Source organism: Poecilia formosa, unplaced genomic scaffold (genome assembly GCF_000485575.1).
Source record: "Poecilia formosa unplaced genomic scaffold, Poecilia_formosa-5.1.2 Scaffold136, whole genome shotgun sequence".
Classification (NCBI taxonomy): domain Eukaryota; kingdom Metazoa; phylum Chordata; class Actinopteri; order Cyprinodontiformes; family Poeciliidae; genus Poecilia; species Poecilia formosa.
The window spans coordinates 623,688-644,448 of record NW_006800075.1 but is presented as its reverse complement, the minus strand read 5'-3'; the positions used below and the strand labels follow the sequence as shown (position 1 = coordinate 644,448).

Below are 20,761 nucleotides of genomic sequence, written 5' to 3'. Positions count from 1 at the left end.
TATATATATATATAATTTTTTTTTTTATTAATTCAAAAACTTTTTTATGCTCTAAGAAAAAATAATAGCTTCATTTAAAAAAAAGTTTATTTATATTCCTAAAAGGGTGATGAAGACGTTTGTTGTTGTCGACCGCTCAAATAGAAGTAAATATCTTAGGGGGTTTCACTCGAACAGAGTATTTACAAATAAAGATATACACTGTGCTGTGGCACTGAGAAGTATTTTACATACACTACATTACACACAAATACAGATTTCAAACAGAACAAAGCTGCAGTCCACTCACCCTCGTCTTTAGCCCAACGGTCGGCGCCACTGAGGAGGATGACCGGGGATTTCCCTCCATGAAATCACGGGGCAGACGGTTTGGCCGTTGGGAGTTTGGGGACGTTTCCCCGAGGGCCTGGTTTGTTCCAGGCCATCCCGAAATGTTTTTTTTTTGTTTGTTTTGTTTTATAACACCTCATTAAAAACAGCGCTTGTTAGCAAATAGCAGCCACTGCCTACATGAATCTATCATCCCATCCCAGACTTGGCTATATAATGTGTTTGTGTTTTTGGATGGCCTCATATGGAGTGTGCATGTATTATTAATCTGCTTGATCAAATAAAACCAATCTCTACTGGCTGACTGGAAAAAGATCCACATTTATTAGTTGCAAAAGAAAAGGAGAAAGTCTGTGTTCAAGTAAAAAAGATAACATCTAGTTTCCTGTTCTGCTTTTTTCATCAATACGCACAGCTTTGGTGTGCATTACCGCCACCTACTGGTATGGTGATGGTACTACATTGCATAATATATTTTATCAATTAATTTTCTTTAAATATCAGATATGTTTGCTCCCTAAGTGTATCTTTATGCTAAGCTTTTGCTTCATTTCTTTAAGATTTCTTATTCATGTCCAGTTTTATCTCTTCATAGCTGTTTAAACCTGCTTCTCTAAGCCATTTCCCTCTGATCAGCTCTCGTGGTTTTCTTCGTCTCTGCGTTTTGGTCCTCTACAATCCAAAATATGACAATTTTGGTGTTTTGCAAAATGTTCCAGTTTATTTAATTTACTCAAAACATGGCACATGGTAATTAATTCTTACCTGGATTTGTTGAATAGTATGAATTGTGGCATTACTCGTCTGTAGCACAACTGCAGAGTTTAAAATGGCAATCTATAGTGATTTTTTAAAAATTAAAACACGTCTCAGATTTATAGTTTACTCTTGTCTTTCTATTTTTGCTGTGAAATTAAGCATAACTTGCAAATTTAGAGTAAAATCTAAACTGGAATTCAAGGTGGCTATGTTGAAATCTGCAACATGGCAGCAATTAAAAAAAATGTAATCAACATGCTTGCACACACTGAAAAAAATCTTTTTAGACACAAATTTTTCAACTACACAGCAGGAATTATGAGAGAAAATACTTTGCATCCATTCTTAAATCCAATATGGTGGCAATAATATTTTTGAAGTTCCATTTGTTTTCTTATGACCTGCAGTAATCTGTTTGTTTGCATACATGCAGTATGCATAAAAGTTTCCTTTTTTTTGTTTTAGATTACATCCTTTTGTCTCTTAATTCGGTGAAATTAAATAATTTCCCCTCTTCTCTTCATGTTAAATCTCATATTTGTTGCAAGTGATTTTCAAAACTTGACAATGGGCTTTTTATTCTTTCCTGATGGGCTTCTCAGATGCTTGCAAGGACGCCCTGCATTCACAAGCTAACAACATCTCAAGCACACTTGCGTGGCAGTAATTCATTGACGTTTGCTACTCTTACATTTTCGGCTGCTTCCGTCCATTCTAGTCGCTAACAATATGCAGCTATAAACGTGTGAGTGCTGTGGGGACTCTGAAAGAAAATAGATCTTTATGATTTATTCCTCAGCACAGAGGGAAAAATTCAGCCTTGAGCTCCTGACATGAACACGTGCACACACACACACACACACACACACACACACACACACACACACACATAAGCACAGATAGACACAGATCCCTTCTCCCACAGTTCTTTACACACAAAAAGGCAAAAAAAAAAAAGCAGAAACAGTGTAGCTGCAGGAAGGAGAGCAAATGAAAGATAAGATCTGTGGAATGTTCTTATATCGGTATGCATGCTATTTGTTTCACATGTTTGCAGATTGATCTGTTGCTGATTGCCTCACACCTGTGCAGAGGAGGTCGATAAATGCCTGATCTGCCCCCTCCTCAGAAATCCTGCTGAATGGATTAAAAGCAGACTATTTTCACGGATATATTTTGTCTATGAAACAGGTGTTCCAGGTTTCAGGGCTCTGTCTTCCGTTCACGTCTGAATGCGCCTCCGACTAGTCAAAATGTACGATGCGTTCAGAGTGTTTGTGGTCCTGTTGTATCTGCAGACTGACTCTCTGCTGCAGAGGTCTGTCTGGATGAGAATATGTACAATTTATGTGCATCAACTCTGGGGGTTATAAACAGAAAACTTGTTTGGATGTTGCTTTGGCGTGAGGATGTGATAAATCAGGGCAGCTGACGTTGCGACTGAGTAAGATCCAGTCTAGCACAGCCTGAACGCGCTGAATGAAGCAAGCAGGACCTCTTTATCTATGCTTCATCATTCGTCATGGTGACGGCAACTGATACGCTGAAATTATATACTTTAAGACTAAATTACCGTGCAGGTTTTCTGGACTCGTAGTCCTTTATTTTTCTTTGTTTTGTTTTTTTGCAGGAAAGCAATGTGTTATTCTTTGCAGATCTGAGGATTTTGCACATTTACTATGCTAAAGAAAGGCATCTACTCCAAGTTTCCTTTGGGTTGATTTGAAGAAATCTATTCTCAGTTACAAGAACAGGAAATGGGTCACTTTCTTTCCAAACGCTTGCTATATTTAGACACTTTTAATAAATTAAATTAAAGCTGATTTGGGTGCAGCAAAATATGCTTTTCAGTAAAAGTCTCTGGAGAGACGTGGTTCTACGTTGTACAAAAGCTTGGTAGTGAAAAGTTGAATACTTTACCACTGTAAGAGGATTATATAGGTAATAATTTTACCCTGATTACAAATACATAAAAATGATTACAAATACATAAAAAAAAAAAAAACACCTCTATCTGTATCAACCACCTGTGCTGAACGGGGCAAACGCTGTCATTCTTGAATTAGAAAATAAGCCAAAGGACCACAAATGACCTCTGAGCCACTTTGAAGACCCTTGCCCTAAATAAAACGCTGCACAATTAATTGCCTCCTAAAATCACCTGTTTAGTGAAGAACTGGACAAAGATTTCTGCTTCTAGATTTGTAAAGTTGGAGGTGATGCACTTAAAAAAAACTTGCATCTGCATTTGCAATGAAAGGAGGATCAACAAAGTGTTTCACAGGCGGTTATGGACAGAAATGGACGACTCAGATTCTTTCAGATTGCTGAAGAATGTTGAAAACAACGTTTTACTTTCCCGTTCACAATTATGCCGTACTGTGTTGGTCCTTCACGTCAAATCCCAGTGAATTACGCAGATTGTGTTTGTAACATGAGTGTGCGGGTGTGAATGCTTTTGCAAGGCACTGTGTTTAAGATGGAGAGAGATTTAGGAAACAGTAGAACCAGAAACAATCTAAAGGACATAACTTAGATGTTACCACATCACAGTTTGAAGCTCTGGGTCCACTGAGTGAAGGCAAATGTTTAGCCAAAGATTTTCTGTAGCTATGGACATCAAATGAGGAAAAAATTCAAATAGAAAAACCTCAAAGTAAGAAAATAAATAAAAAATGAATGGAAACATGTCCCATCTACTCATTTAATCTGAAAATGAGAAACAATAAACGCTGCGAACCAAACTAATTATATGTCTTATCGTCTCTTTGACGTTTGAGTTGAGTTATTTTAAGCAGCCTGCAGCACACTTGTTTCTGATTCATCTTTTCTGTTTTCACACACACCCACATACGACACCAGAATGCCTTCTCACCGAGTATCAATATTTATGTTGAGAAGGTATACCTATTTTTGGTTGAAAAGTGCTAAGAACCTTATTTACATTTGAAAAACAGGCATCCTGTCGAGTGAAAAACACCCAGAGCAGAGCTGAGGAGACGACGGAGCCTTGATCTGCTGGGAGCTCCTGACCCAGACTGAGCTGAAGGAAGAAACAGGACGTTTCTTCACTGAAGGCAATGGAAGAAAGTGCAGGAAGGTGAGATCTTTAAAGTCTAGAACATCTGTGTGGGAGTCAAAGATAGCTCAGAGTTGTTTTTAAATGCTGGCCTAATTCACTGGTCAATTGTCTGTCACTTTTCTTGTGAATAATGATAAGAATAATTCACCATAAAGCATAGATTAATCTTTATTTTCTATGTTAATCCTTGTGGACAGGAGCTCCATCTGCAGCACTTACAGTAGCAGGCTGATAACGGAAATGAAGACCTTTGCAAAAATAAGCATGCTGACAGTGGCGTCCCCAAGAGATGGCCAGAGGGGGGCCGTTGCCACCTTGGAAAATTTCTGGACACCCCATTGGCCCCCAAGAGAAGACCCTTGACCTCTTTAATATACTGTATCAGCTCATACACACCATATATTCATCTTCTTCAATCAAGACATAAATATGAAACTTAAAAAATAAATGGTAAATCACTAAATTATTCTTTGAATATATCTATCTATATATGTAGATATAGAAATGTATGCAAAAAAGAAAATATATATACTGTATGGAAGTACTTAAAAGATGAAACAGAAAAAATATAATTGTACGATGACCCAGAATATAAATAAGTTTTGATTCTATAACAACATCCCTCTCTCCCCCATCCTTCTCTCTCTCTCTCTCGCTCTCTCTCTTTCTTTTTCTATGGGAAGCCAAATATGTAAAATAGATCAGTTCTGACAAATACTTCCTCTATTTAGATCAACAGATCCAAAAAGACAACACGAGGACACCGCATCATAGAAATTGTCGTTAAATTAGTAAAAAAAATAATTCAGATTGGTGATTTACAAGGATATTCTAGTTGACAAAAGTAGATTGATTCTGTAGAAACTTTTTACATCAACATTCTTTTTTACATCAACATTCTTAATTGTCAATTCTTATATATATATTTACCCTTGCATAATTGCTGGGCTGGCCACAAGAGTTTGTCCTTTTGTCCTTTTAGGCCATTTGACAGAGTTTGAAGACACACAGCAATATGCACAGGATACGTGATGCAGGAGAACGCTGAGTGAAGCACATGTTGCTCGTGATCAGCCAGCTGAGCCACCCAGCTCCGGATGGTACTCTAATAATTACACAGAATACTCCAAAGATTATATTCTCTTTTTCCTCATTTAAATGACCTCTTAAATTAAGTAGACACTGGTCTGTAAAAACACATCTGCCTCACACTTGCTAAATAATTGGTGTATTTGTGGTTTTTTCTTTGAATTTTGCAGGCTTCTGTTGTTGCTTACTGATTGAGTGCTGATTAGCACTGAAATTGTTTTGCAGTCTCCCCAGAAAAATAGCCTGAATATCTCTTTATCTTGGTGCTGGCTGCCTGTTCTCAAGGATAGCGAGGCAGCAGATGGCTACAGCCGAACACAAACCTTTTGTCGAGGACAGACTGTTCAGCAGAAAGTTACGGAAAAACAAACCACGAAAGAACAAGCTAGAGAGAATTGGGAGGTGTTTATTGAAATAGCTGGTCCTTGTAGCTGCTCTCACCTGAGGATGCTCAGCTTTGCAGTCTCAGGAATCTTTCATCCAGCAAAAAAAAAAAAAAAAAGTAACTCTGCAGAGACTCGCACAGTTTACTGCACTGACTCAGACTTCAAAGGCCTGCTTGGTGTGTGCATGGGAGTATTTATATGTCTGCGGTCCCAGAGCACGACTCTGTAAGAAAAGGTGGCGCTTTCTGTATTTTGATGAGGCTGAAGGTGAAAACAAAAAGGAGGGAAGATGTGCAGCTTCCATTAGGCTCAGATTGTTTGAGAAATGCTTTTAAGTGTTGAATAAAACTGAAACGAAACCTAAACTGACACACACACAAAAAAAACCTCTCTGTAGTGCCTTCATAAATTATTCACACCTCCTGAACTGTACCACATTTTGTCAAAAACTTTAATATCTTTTATTGGGATTTTCTGTGATGAAACCAGAAAAATAATAAAATCTACCACAACTGAGTCATTTAGCTGAATCTGCATGTGTGTAATTTAATCTCAGAATAAATCTAGCCATGAACGCCTCAGAGTATTTTTTATTTTTATTTTTTGTGGAGATCATCAACTCGGTTGGGTTATGAAACAAGATCTCAAGCCATGAGCATCTCACTGAGCTCTGTTCAATCCATCATATGAAATTAAAACAGTGCAAATCTAGCAAGTTGTGGCCATCTACCAAAACCGACAGACCAGACACAGGGAGCATTTATCAGAGAAGCAGGCAAGACGCCCCGAGATGTCCACAGCTCAAGTGGAGAAATCTGTTGATAGGATAATTATTGTGCGCTCCATGTTTTTGGTCTTGTTTGGAGAGAGCCGTTGGAAATCTTATACGCGTCTACCTTGCAGTTTGTGACACAGCATACATGTGGAAGAAGGTGAAACCTGTAATGTAACATGAAAAGGATGACCAGCAGCTCCTTTAGTTGAAGCAGGAAGTACATCAATCTGATGGGCTTTCTTATGATCAATCATTTCGGGTTCCCTTTCCACCCACTTCATAATTATCAACAGTAAAATTATCAACTAACATAAAAGTTTTTTGCTGTAAAGTAAAAATAAAAAACTACAAAAAATACCCCAAAATGTAAGAGTTTACATACCTCTGTTAAACACTGCAGGTCTATTTGGCTCTTTACTGTCAAAGCAAAATTTCTATTCTTTTATAGGAGTAAAAAAAAGGTCTAAAATGACATTTGGTGTCCTATTTGATGCATTTTGTTATTTTAGTCAACAAACAATAAAAATATGTAAAATGAAATGAGGATATTTGATGTCTACTTTAATATCTACTTTCTTAGTAAAAATTATAAAAATTTATCACTGCTCTGTTATATTTGTCGACTAAATTTTAGGGGTGTTTTAATACGATCGTTTTTCTTTTTTTAAATTTTTACTTCCGATGAATGTGTGGTTCTCTCTAGCTGTCTTCCCGCTGTCCGAAAACATGACTTTCAGGTTATTTAGTCTCTAAATTGTCCTCAGGTGTGTGTGTGTGTGTGTGTGCATAGTTGTTTTATGTTTTGCCCTGTGAAAGGCTGATGACATGTTGAGACTTTTCCCTGCCTCTCAGTTAATGACAGATTGCACTTTATGCAAAACGCATAAGCTTATATGAAGTGTGTTAATATTTTTTTACATTTTTATTAATGTGTATAATATTAAAACTATTTAGTACATCTGTTTGGAACCATAATTGAAGCCATCTTCCATGGGACATGTCAAATCGACCCACCTATCAATGCATAATTTGCTTGAGTAAAATGCCTATTTTCATTTATTTACTGATAGGGCACCATAAATGGCACTAGCCTTCTAAATCTGGCCCTGCCTGCAAAGATAATCAGATGGATGGACGAATGTGATTGGATTTGAGCTACAGTTGGTTTACCATAAATCAGGGTGTCCATGCATCCTTAGAAAGTCTTAAGTTTCTAAAATTAAGACCTTAAAATGTCTTAAATTCATTTATAAAAATAGCTAAATTGGCATTTAATATGTTAATCACATATACATTTTGTCTTGACAGAACTATCTTATATTGCATTATTGCATATTTTAAACTTTGTTTTTTTTCTCTCGGGACTTTTCTGTCAGGCAAATTTTGGGTCGCACACAGACCTCTTCATCGCGCTCGAGACGACTGAGGCCATGGAGGCTACCGCTACCTAGCTGCTAACATTCCCTTGCTAGCTAGCTATTTTTTTTTTCGTCTATTATTGGTAAATGCAAATTTATCGACAGATGGTATATTTCTGCATAGGACTTAAATGCTATTCATAATGGGTTTTGAGTTCATGAAATCTACAAAACCCTGTAAATAAACCTGTATTTATATAAACATACTTAAAGGAGAATGTATTAAACAGTCAGGCTATAGGCCCAGTTTTAATTAAAGAACAAACATAAAAGGAGCGTCTGTCTTCTTTTGCCTAAAGCTCCGCTTAGAAAACTTTATGCAAATTTGACAGCTCAGTTTTAATTTGACAGTTATCTGCCTTCATGGCTGACTGTAATGTTTCCTGATGACAGACTAAAGCGCTGACTGCAGGCAGACAGCAGCAAAAAAAGAAAACCCAACACTTCTGACACACTCCAGGCTCACTTGGGTAATATTTTATTTACTCATTAATCTTCAAAACTATTTTTTATAATAAATTTCCACTTTATGTTCATCAAAGAACCGTAACAATAAAAATAAAAGTAAATACTGTAGAAAAATTGTACATATAGAAAATAAACATGGTTAATGAACACCTAAATGTGGGATCCCATCGGTGGAGACGCCTCCCTTTGTTTCGAATGGCAACACAACATGGAGATAGAGGGGAAAGAAAGCCATAGACATGGATGAAGGAGGAGAGAGAGAGGGGGATGAAAATCAGGGAAAAGAGGGCAAAAAGGCCAGTTTAGGATGAATAAAATATGCAAACATGTTCTGTTAATTTTGACGATACACTGAAATCTCACACGCTTCAGTCAGTTTCATGTTCTTCCAAGCCCCCAGTCCGTATCACATGCATCCGCCTGGTTGGGTCACGTTTTCGGAAGAACTGGAAGGGCCTTTGCTTGAGTCATGGCACTGCTTGTGTCAATTCAGGAGCTGCAGAGGGTTTACACACTTCAAAAGTTTGTAAGGAAAACCCAACAGAACGGTTGTGTCAGGGCAGACGGAACGTGGAGGTAAATTGAAAGAGGGAAAACTCAAGGTGTCGTGTAGCCGATGGCATCAAGAACTGGACTTGTCTATCTATTAGCAACATGTGGAAACATCTACCTTGTTCTCTTGGTTGTTCTTTTCCTCGGCTGGTTTTCGCTTTGAAAGGTGGTCGATTGGAGCAGGTGTAGTAGGCGTGGCCAATAGGACATCAAACTAGAAAATAGGGCAAGGCCCACACACACACACACACACACACACATACACACGCGCAAACTCAGATACACGCAGATATACATCCAGGTGTTGCATGGCAACCGCCGCCACCAGTTTAAACCAAATGAACCTCTGTAGGGTTTGGACACACCACCACTCCACAGCACAGCTCAGAGACTCAGGCATGCAGCACAGTCCAGATGGTCACATTTTGTCAATAAAAGATTCAAACTGAGATTTAATTCAAATATTCAGGCCCCGGCTGCACTGCTCTGGACATTTTCTTTATAAACATTTTTTTATCAGTAAACCAAGTAAACTTCTGTAGGGTTTGAGAAATTCAAATTAAAAACGTTGGTTTAATACCGTCCTTGCATCAGCAGGTGTTGAGTGTCGACATTACGTAAAATGAAAGAAGATTATGAGCAAAGTTAGGCTAAACAATAAGGGTGGGCAATAGGACTTAAAGTTTTATCACAATATTTTGTGGCGCTATTGCAATACTTGAAAAACATTTCCATTTGAAAAATGTTGCTTTAGGAAACCAATCACAAAAAGACGTGATTTGTATCACTAAACTGCTCACAGTAACTGCATTTAATCATATTTTCCAATTTATTAATATTAATTGATATTCTCATTGAACAAAGTAGAACTAACAATCCTGACAATATGGACAGTTTTTTTTTTTAATACAACCTTAATTGGAATTTATCACAACGATAAATCAAAATTCTTATTATAAGACATTTTAACATGATAGATGACAAGATGATAAAATCCCACCCCTACTAAACATTTCAGCAATTCATGAAGAAATGACAGTTTAGTATGAATTTATGGCAGATGGGAGAGAAGGAATGAAGTAGGACAGAAGGAAGAAAAGAAATAAAGGACAAGTAAGAGGAAAGAAGGAAGGACATGACCAAGAAAAACAATAAAAGACAGGAAGTGAGAAAAGTCACAAGTGAAAGAGGAAGGAAGCAAGGGTGCTGGACAAGAAGAACAAATGGGGAAAAAAGGAAGGCAAGAAGACAAGGAATAACAGATGCAGGAGAGGAAGGAAGGATACGAGGGAGAAAAGGAAGGAAATAGAGAGAAGGGAGAAGAAACAATTGTAACAAAAGGAAGGAAAGACAAAGAATGCAAAAAATAGGACAAAAACAGAGCAGCAACAGTTATGGAAGAAAGGAGGCTTAGAATGGAAAGACAACAAGAAAGTTGAATGTAAGGAAACACTTAGCAAACTGTCAAAGTTTTTTCTGACTTTCTTCCTGGGAAAAAAACCCAGAAGGATTAAATCTGTCCATACACTTCTTTATATACACCTGTCTTTCAGTTATTCAGCTGACGTTTAGCGTTGGTTGGAAACGGCATCAGGACAAGGCGAGGCAGCCATTGGGAAAAAAACCATTAAATTAATTTTAATCCTCTAATTTTCATCATTGTGCAAAACAGGCTTCTATTGCACTTTGTTTAATTTCTAAGATGTAAGCAAATCTCTACTTTGGGAAACAGATAAAAAATATTGTTTTAAAACAAAGAAGTTGCAAATTACAGAAGAACCATTTCGATTGTGATTAAAATCTCTCGTCAGTGTGGGCGGGGCCTTAAATTATTGTTGAAAACCAAACCATTTGAAGCGAATGTTTGGGAATACTTGAAGCCGAGGTGGTGGAGTTTAAGATGGCGGTGTATCTGGAGTTTCAACGCAGTATAAATCACACGGAGTAAGATAATTCACGTGCAATAAGATTCCCCCCCCACACACCTCCCTTCCCCAAAGTCTGTACTGTCCAAATGTTCCTTGATATTCGTCTTCATCGTAGTGATCAATTCACCGTCTTGTTGTCTTCAGAGTCAGTTATGAAGATCTTTGTGGGTTTTTAGCGCTGCAGGGAAATGTTTGTCCTTTTGTGTCGACTGTTTTATGTGGTGCCGTATGTACGCGAGTGGAGACACAGCGGCCACGGCCCACTGGTGTCTGTAGGTAGCATCTAAAGTCTCAAGTATCCTGTGCAGGAAAACATCTCTCTGTTTCCTCTGCTTCCTTCGTTGTGATTTATACAGGAGGCTGTAAAAAACATCAGCTCTGCAGCATAACAACAGCAGCTCACCCAGCCCTGCCTGTGCCTGTTTTTCTTGTAGTAATTCACCGTCTCTATGGCTACACATTGAGTTCCTGTCCTGTAGCTGCGGGGCTAAACTTTGAGCCACTGGTGTGCTTGTTTCCTCGCCGTCCGCTGTGCTTCACCAAGTCCTGTCTGCTAACAGGGAGGAAGGCCAAGAAGCTTGGAAGAGACACTTAGTGCTTTTACATCATCTTTGTTCGGGTGCACTGCCTCTCGCTCGGCCCGCCGTGTGCTTCACTTAAAGTCTGGTTTTCACCCTTCGCAGTCTGAACAGACTGTGGCAGACCAGACTGGAGCCAAAATGGTGGTTGAACTGGTGCTTTCTAACTCATTTGGAATGGTGTTAATGCTCATAAAACAAGCCCCTGTCAGAGGCTCTGCTCATTGGTAAATACTGTACAGTGAGGGCCCGGGCCCCCAGGTCCATCTGTGTGTGTATGTTTGTGCTTACATGTGTGCGTGCGGATTTGCCTGTGTGTGTTTGTGCTTGACAGAATGTGTGCAGGTGTGATTATTGGAGAGTAAACATTAAAATCATCATGTCTATGCCCCTGTGTATGACTGTTTCTTTTTTTTTCTTGGAGAATATATCTAGTTATGTACATATATTGTTATATATAAAGGTGTACGCATATTTGTCTGTTTCTGGGGGGAGGGGAAAGACGTGTCCGCCTCAGACGTAATACTCCTTGTCTTTGTTCTTCTTGTTCTTGGAGATCTTGGCGATGCCCAGCGGTTTGTCCTTGGCGCTGCCGTTGGGCTGCGTGGCCGAGTTGCTGATGTAGTTGCGGCTCTCGTCCACGTGATAGGAGCCTTCGTCGCGGTTGCGGTACTTGTACATGGCGTAGAGGAGGATGAGGATGCAGAGGGCGGCGGCCGCCACGATGCCCACCACCATGCCGGTGGTGCTGCTGCTCTCCCGCACCACCTCGGACGGACCAGGGAACACCTTCACATCTGGCGGCGGAGGGCGGGCTGTAGGGAAAGGAGAGGTGAGAAAAACGATGTGATTTTTTTCAGATCGCTTTATGCATTATTAATTTGAATTACATGCAAAGGCAGTGGGTGGGGAGCAAGAAGACAAATGCATCATCTTGATGAATTATTTGATAAGGATTTTGCACAATGGCAGCCTGTCAAGTGTAAACTGCAGCTTAGAGCCAAAGTTGTTTACATATCGTCTGATTGCAGATTACATGACATGAAGGAAGTCCAGAACAAACAAATTATAGTTCTTACACTTTATGACATGCATTTCGGGGATGCAACTAATGATTGCTTTTGTTATTGATTATTCTAATAATTAATTGATTAATCAGATTTAAAAAAAAGCAAATTCTACAGATTTTTTATTTATCCACCAAAGCCGTTTTATATATTATAAATACATTTAAAGATGGAAATAAACAAATAATTAAATTCCTATAAAAAAAAAAAACCCTAAAATACAATAACAGCATTCCGATACAAATAACCAGCATTTGATGATTTGCATCAAAGGATGCACCTGAAGCTAAGAAATTATTTCTAACATCAACATTAATTGCTCAGCCATTTCTGCTTGACTTAACATCAATAAAATGTAGGACTGATCTGGTGATTATCTTTTGGATTAACTGATTAATAATTAGTTCAGTAGGAGATTTTCTTTACAGAATTTTAAGGGTGAAGCTAAGACTGCACCACTTGAGTTCTGGATAAAACATATTTACAGACAAAGACAAAGCTGGGTTTTTTTGAGTCTGTATACTCCAGTTAACAATTAATCAATTACTAAATTAGTTGACAATTATTTCAATGATTGATTAATCACAATTTATCTGATTAATCATTTCAGTCCAAATGCAGAGCCTTGCAAAGATATTTAGCCACAAACTTCAATGTACTTCATTAGGCTTTTGTTGGAAAGTGGTTGTGAAGGGAAGGAAAATATTTTTTTAGCATAGGATGGATTTGTTTTCAACCCCATTGACTCAATATTTTGTAAAAACATCTGTTGCCCCAATTGGAGCTGAAACTCCTAACCCTGTTCTGCATGTTTTGGACGTTTCCCTGCTCCAGAACAGCTGATTCAAATGACTGCATCACCTCCTTGCCATTTATTTAAGTCAACCATTTATTTAGTCAGGTGTGCACTTAATGTCCCATAAATTAATTTATCTGGATACATTCTAAAACACTAAATTTACTGTTTTGTAAATTTTCAGTTGTGACGCAGTGTTAGCAATACTCAACAACTATAAAACTGACACCATAAGTGAAAGGTGTCCTGCATCGTCACTCCATGATCTGCACCGTTAGCTCATTTGTGCATGTGCTAAAATAAATCTGATTTAAAGAGAATAACAACAAATATACATAAAGTTGTTTATTTGGATTTTGCTATACTGTTTGACTATTTTCTGAAAAAAAAAAGAAAAAAAGAAAAAAAAGACTCAGTTTATTTGCCTGCGTACAATAGCCAAACATGACGCAGTAATAAAACTAGAGTTTTATGGGATGCAATCCCATATACTGATAGTGTTGTACTTTCTGAAAACACAATCTATAAATCTCATAAAAACGTGTCTACGGGTCCAGCAGAGTATGCATTACAGTCCAATTACACAGATTTCTACTTGAGTATCATCTTCAATCTAAATTATGACAATCATTCATTAAGGGATTGTAACATTTTCTGGAAAATATGTTGTTTTATAGCTAGTAAATAATCCAGAACTATTTATTGTAGCGCATGTGCAAATGAGCTAACTGTACAGATTGTGCTCCTTGGACAATGTCATACAGTGGAAATCATCATTGACACATGGTGGGTATCAAGATGGTCGAATTTAGCTCTTTAGCATTAGCTTCTGCTAAATACCATGTTGGGATAGCATTTTAGCATTACCTTCTGGAAAATACAATGTTGGTGTTGTACTTTAGCATTAGCTACCGGGTAATAGCATGGTTTTATGTCACTTTAGTATTAGCTTTTGCTAAATATATATTGTTGGTGAAGCATTTTACCATTAACTTCTACTAAATACTGTGTATAGTATAGTGCCTTTGCTTTAGTGGAACCAATGTCAATAGTGATTTAGGGTTTGTGTAATTAACTTTTTATACATTGCTGCTCACCATTGAATCCCATACTTTTCTAATTCACAAATAAAAACTGCTTTGTGTTGGTCTATTACATAAGATCACTGCTGACCTTTTTCTATTCTATTCTTTTTTATATGTGATGAAGAAAAAGATACATTTCCCAAGAATAAGGAGTGAATAACAAAAGAGTAGGAGAAGGTGACGGGAGTAAGCAAAAGCAGAGAAAGGCACAAAGATAAAAAGTGGTGCCAGGAGGCAGAAACCAAAGTGGAAATGAAAAATTCATAGCAGGGAGTGACCAAGGGGAAGAAAACGACAACTGAGCGACACATGAAAAACAAGCAGCGAAATCAATGTGACACATGTATTTTTTTAGCACTTGTCTCACCTGAGCTGTCACAGGGGTCAATGTCTTCATCGTCGCTCGGACACTCGGCCGACGCGACCAGCAGGTCGTCTACCGTCTGTGGAGAGAAGACATGGAGATTTAAAAAAATAAATATAAGAGACAGAGTACAGAGACAGTCTGTGCTCTGCATCCGTTCTGTTTATTTTCAACACCTTTGAGCTCATAGAAAGCACATCCATCAACCACACTTTTGCCAACGCTTTGGCCTGTAAGAATGGCTGGCAGCCAACATCAAGAGGAGAAGAAGAAAAGAAGCAGGGAGGAGCGCAGGGTGGGGGAACGACTATGAATCCTGCTTAACCCACAAGGGAACCACTCGTTATCTCCTGCTCTGTCAGCCCTCCCCCTTTTATTTCCTCCAGCCAGCCTTTTTATTTCTCCACTTCCTGTGTACAGCCTCCTCCCCCTGCCTCCCTCCACCTCATATTGGGAGTTAAATGCGGCATAAGCAGCAAAACATTAAACAAGCTCTTCCTCTTTTTATTTCTTTCTCCCCAGCACCTGTCTATAGCTTAAAAGTGAATACCTCAACAACAGATCCTTTCTCTGTCTGTGGAAAAAAAAAAAGGCACCCTTTTTCCCTCTCCATCCCTGCTCCGCCTGTTGCCATGGCAACTCTAAGTTCAGGCTGTTAAAAATGATGGGGAATATAAAAAAGAAAAAAAAAGGGAGTGTGCACCCTCAATGGGGACCTGTGCATTGATTTGCTATTCCTGCCTGAGTGTGGAGCGGACAGAAAGAGAGAGAGAGTTGGTTAAAGATAGATGGTGGGATGAAGAGGATTTTCTTTTTATGTTTTAGAGCAAGCAGTTCTGGAGGAAAAAAAGGAGATGAGGGCTTTGATAAAAGCGAGCTGTCTTTCTTTAACGCTAATGCGCCCCGCATATTCATGGGCTACCGTTAAACATCGCCTGCCTGTGACGCCTTGGCATGAGAGATTTTTAAACGTGTGTGCGTGCATTTTAACCATGCCGGGCGCTCGGTGCCGGCTCTAAATTAAAATTGGATTGTGATGCATTGCAGTGGATGTTAGTAACCCAGTGAGAGCAGCAGAGCTTGAGAGGAAGATTACATCCAAACTGGGGGAGAATTGGAGTCTAATCAAAGCACTAATTGGTCCATGATGTCTTGGAGTAACAAACCCACTAAAAATGTCTTTCTCATCAACTTGTCTTTGTAGGAACATGGGCTGTATCAGCAGAAGACAAGATTTCATTACTTTATTGTCTAATAAAGTCTGCCCAGGCCTTGTAAGGTACGACGGTGGTCCAAACAAGTCTTCTGTGGTTTATGTTGGCCTGAAACATGCATTAGGTCATTGATGCTTGGCTTTGTCTCTTCCCTTCACTGGGTTTCCAATCAGTTCTGCCCACTGGGCTGTCAAACGCAGCTGGGGTGAGATTAGCCGCTGGCATCTAGCCAGTCAATAAAACCTCTGTGCCTTTGCCAGGACGCGACCAGCACATGAACCTCATCACCCGTGACATCTGCCACCGATCAATGCCCAGCAGATCGTGCTTAATCATTGATCCGAAGAAACCAACGCGCCCTGCAGAATCAGAATCGAACAAGTAAAATTTTACAAGGTCCCTCCTCGAATTTGTGACATCACAAAATCAGCTGACCGCCCTGTTCAAATGGGAAGGTGTCAATTGGGAGTATCGATCCACCTCTTGCGCGGGGCACAGTGAACAAAATCAATTTACACCCTACTGCCGACTCGCAAATGCTACCAGATGCGCCGTCTCTCACCAACTTTTTAAAGTCTAACAACAGAACATGCTGACATACAGACAAATAAATGTTAATAATGTAAGAAAAGCACAGAGTAATAAACAGACAGGAAGCATGCTTAAAGAGTAAAGTCTCTACCTGAGCAGCTGAGCAGTGCCAGCGGCCGTCCAAGCCTCCCTGACTGCCTAGTTCACACATAATACCTGCTCTAAGTCCTCACACTCGCCTGCAGAAGATTCAACAGCTTGTCTGCTACTTTCACACACACACACGCATGCACACACACTTCCTATATCAGCCAAGCATGCTCTACTGGTCTGTTTCTATTTAGTCTCGTCTACACAGGCATACAGCAAACCGGGATGAAGTTGGAGGACTGATGAAGAGATCCTGACGAGAGAGAGAAGAGGAGCTAGCTCCACTACTGCAGATGGTGAGATAGACTCATACAACGCCTGCATTAACAGCCTATCACTGGAGCTCAACCACAGACTGGGAGGGAGGGGGGTACAGGACACGAAGAGGAGGAGGTAGTGAGTAAATATGGAAAGATATGGAGGATGGGAGAGAGAAAGGGAAAGTGAGAAGGAAAAAAAAAGTGAGCAGGGAGATTTAAAAGATGAACAGCGGGCAGACAAAAAGATGGAGACAAAGATGTGAAGAAGAAAAATAAAGAGAGGGAGGAAGGGTGTGGATGTACAACAGATATTCAAAGAGCTCGTGGACATGTCAGCTGATTCCTCTTAGCCAATCAGACGGCCCCTCTGAGCCCCAGGTTTCATCTATCAATCTTTGCATTGAACACAAGAGCTCACGTACGCAGGAGCCGAAGCTTTTGCATCCACAGACAGCGAGCATCAAACCCAAACCGGGGTCTGTGACTCAGAGCGCGCCTCTAGCATAAACACTCACACAATCTCTTCGCTGGTTCTCAGCTGTCATGCATTATTAATCCCTTCCACTTTTTCAGCACACACAAACACACAAAAATCAACTCACTGTGGACTTCAGGAGACGCTGCTGAAAACATTCTTTCTGCACAAAGCAGAAAGCAGAGAAACCCGCTGGCGATGCGAGCAGACGCACTTCCACACATACGCAAACCAAAGCGTAAATTGCTCAATTATTTGTAGTTGCAACGTCTTTAATAAGACATCTCCCATTGCCCCACCTGTGATGCAATGTGCTGCAATACAGGCCTATTGTTCAACATCCACCTGAGTGTTTGTGTGTTCGCGATCTGTTTTTATCTACACTTTTTGTGTGAGGTGGTTAAGGCCAGGTTAGTTGCCTGGCAACACAAGGCAACCTCAATAGGGAGGCTGTAGACTCTTCTCAAACAAGACAGAAGCTGTGTTCACACTGTCCACTTGGACATTATATAGAGTTTTTTAGTGGGACTCAGAATTCAAACTGCTTTTTTTTCTTGTACTAAATAGAGGGCTATAAACTCAATATTGAAAGGAGTTTATATCAGTAGGACTGCAACTAACGATTAATTTAGTAGTTAGTTATTCTGATGATTAATTGGCTGAAAAAAGTGACATTTTTCATTTAACCGCTTTACCATATTTTATATAATATTAAAAATATGAAAGAAATGCAAAACAAGTCATTTTCCAAGTAAAAAATAAATATTTAATGTCCTAAAATGCGATAACAGTATTCCTTTAATGTATGCTTAAGCATATGTAGCAAAGAATGCATATGCAGCTAAATAAATACTTAAATGAGGCCTTTGCTTCAGCTAATATCAGTACAGTCTACACTGAAACCCCCCACCAAAGACCATTTATAATTTATGGTAAAGTACCGGAGGTATAAATGCGGTACAATTCTAGGACCTACAAATTTTCTTGTATAAATACAGATTTTACTATATTTTTATGGTAAAATTCTCGCGACCACAACTGAAGGTATTTTACCATAAATTAGAATTATTATTTTTTCTTTACAGTGCAGGGCTAACCTGTTTAATTACCTAATTACTAATTGGATAGTAAATGGTGCTTAATGGGGTAATTTTACTGAATTTGTTTGAATATGCATACTTCCATATATTTAACTTGCTGCTGGTACACCTGACTTTCTGCTCTGTGGGACATATTTCTGTTCTTTTGTAATGATGATACCCAGAACCAATAATTTGATTTTGAATTGTCTGCTTGTTCACTACGTCTGTTAACAATTTCTAGCATTTAAGGTTTAACCTGTAATTTTATATTTGCTAGAAAATTTACCAGGTGGTAAAAAGAAATAGAAACAGGTCAGAGTACACTGTGGGCTGAGTGTGCGACTTTCTCCAACTTAATTCTCTCTTTAATTTTCAACTTAATAATAATCTAATTTTTATCTTTATTAGGAGCCGGACTTCACTAGGTTCAATTCTATTGACCAACTGCAGCAGAAAAGAAGTAAAAGTTGTAATAAGATTTGGCATCATTGTTCTGATTATGTCATTCTGATTGTGGCAAACTGACCTGACCATGACATAACATTAAGATAATCCAAGTTTTGATTAATGATTCAGAAGCGTCCATGTCCGCATAGTGGTGCATCTAATAACTTTTTATTTTATCCCCTCTGCCTAATGTTGCCCACTAAATATGTGTTTTTGGATAGTTTTTGTTGGTGTTAGTGAGATATTTTAGAGGACAAAATTCTTCATTCGCAATCCTTTGAATGTTGTGGTTGTTTCTGTTTCCTAGCAAACCTTTTCCCGCCACAGTTTTTCTTTCCACTCAACTTTCTAGTAATATGTTTGGATACACTACTTTGTGAACAGTGAAGAACTTTTTGTGGTTTGCTTTTCTTGAGAAGGTAAAGGCAGCAGTCCTTCCTGTGATTAATAATTCTTATCAGCGTTATGAAATATGCTAATTTTATGCTAATTTTGTGTAAAACTCAGCAAGTGAGCATTTCACACTGAAAATAACCACTAAAAAACAAAATTTAAGAGTTGATATGAGTGACTTGACTCATATAAGCACAAAAGCTCTCTTCAGTATATTGAGCTTATAGTAGGTCTGACCTAGTTCACATCAGGTGGTTTTGATTCCACCATAAAACGCTGCATGTCAGATTTAACCTTGACATCAGGACTTCACAAAGCTAGAGCCGTTCATCTAACACACACACACACATACGCAGGGAGACACTGAGAGGTGAGGTGTGAAAAGAAGCCCCTGTGACAGCGGTGTCACTCTGCAGCCATATCCATCCAGCTCACGTAATCCATTATTGATGCCTGAGGCTTAGCTCACAGCTATCAGTGCTCCATTATTTACGTCTGAAACAGCTGGTGGTTTATACACAGAGGAACAACTCTCTGTGGGAGTCTGGATGCGAGTGAAAGAGAGAAAGTAAGCTGCGGGTAGTGGGGCCCACTATTTCCATGGCAACTGGTATCATGTAGGATTTTTTTCCGGTGCGGCTGTTTTATAACTCAGAAGAAGAACTGCAGCAGACACAGACGCCCACTAAGAGCTTGACAACGTTTCGATTGTAGTGATCTGAACAATAGAGCGAAAAAAGTCTGAGGTGAAGCTGTAGAGTTTGTCTCCTCTTATTTTAACACCAACTCTCTTGTTCCAGTCACAATAATTATGTATCAATAACTATTATGTCTCAGTCTTACTGGATTACTGAACACATATTTTGTAAAAGTGATTCCATTCTCCATTAGCAAAAACATTTATTGGCCCGTAAGTCAGCAGAGGGACCAATTAGCCGAGAATTTACCGTCTAATCCATTTAGGTGAATGTGTTGTTGCAGAGAAATGCAGAGAGCCACTGTACACAAAATACTTTTCCTCACACAGACCTTGAAGTCTGTTCAGGCAGGATTACAGAACAAAGATGAGGAAAAAATTATACATCACTTTATGCAACAGCACCAACAAGAAACAAAAACGTATCTTGTGGTTATGTTATCCCTTTTTTATCATAATATGTAGAAATATTTATTATTTCTGACATATTTTCAGTATTGAAATTTCCAAAGTTTCGCTGAATGTAATGACAGCTTGAAGAGGGAATGATTGTGAGGTGCTTGGAGGCAGCTCAGATAGTGGTTACATGAAACAACCACAGTGTAGGATTGTATAATGATGATATATTTTCTGCAGCATAAAATGTCCAAATTGATTTTTACAGTCCATCTTTCTTAAGCTCAATAATCTAATTCCTGATTACTTCCGTCCACTCTTAAAAATTCTTCCTCGCAATTACAATTTTGTAAAAAAAAGAAGGTGCTTCTAGAATTACACCACTTATGTTAGCAGAATGTTGGAGTAATTCTGCTGATTTGTTCTTCTTGATTTGTTC

At 38.9% G+C, this 20,761-nt stretch overlaps 2 protein-coding genes and 2 long non-coding RNA genes across 12 annotated transcripts in view; 2 read left to right on the top strand and 2 right to left on the bottom strand.

The window, feature by feature from the left end:
* fshr (follicle stimulating hormone receptor) overlaps positions 1-679 on the bottom strand; it is a 24,589-nt gene extending 23,910 nt beyond the window's left edge. The window contains exon 1 of the mRNA XM_007562414.2: positions 290-679. The gene's annotated coding sequence lies outside the window, so the exon portion shown is untranslated. The remainder of the gene's footprint in view (positions 1-289) is intronic.
* A 3,273-nt stretch (positions 680-3,952) lies between these two features.
* Positions 3,953-4,418, top strand: LOC107837354 (uncharacterized). Its single transcript, XR_001663376.1, has 2 exons — positions 3,953-4,189; positions 4,369-4,418. It is a non-coding gene; the product is annotated as an uncharacterized LOC107837354 (long non-coding RNA).
* A 3,883-nt stretch (positions 4,419-8,301) lies between these two features.
* The window catches only part of nrxn1a (neurexin 1a), an 84,828-nt gene continuing 72,368 nt past the window's right edge, over positions 8,302-20,761 (bottom strand). For all 9 annotated transcript variants that reach the window (XM_016676587.1, XM_016676592.1, XM_016676590.1 and 6 more), the window contains 2 exons: positions 14,681-14,756; positions 8,302-12,180 (listed from right to left, as the gene is read on the bottom strand). In XM_016676587.1, coding sequence (XP_016532073.1) covers positions 11,879-12,180; positions 14,681-14,756 — 378 coding nt within the window. In that variant the 3' untranslated portion in view covers positions 8,302-11,878. The remainder of the gene's footprint in view (positions 12,181-14,680; positions 14,757-20,761) is intronic.
* On the top strand, positions 12,109-15,974 carry LOC107837357 (uncharacterized). Its single transcript, XR_001663378.1, has 2 exons — positions 12,109-12,197; positions 15,882-15,974. It is a non-coding gene; the product is annotated as an uncharacterized LOC107837357 (long non-coding RNA).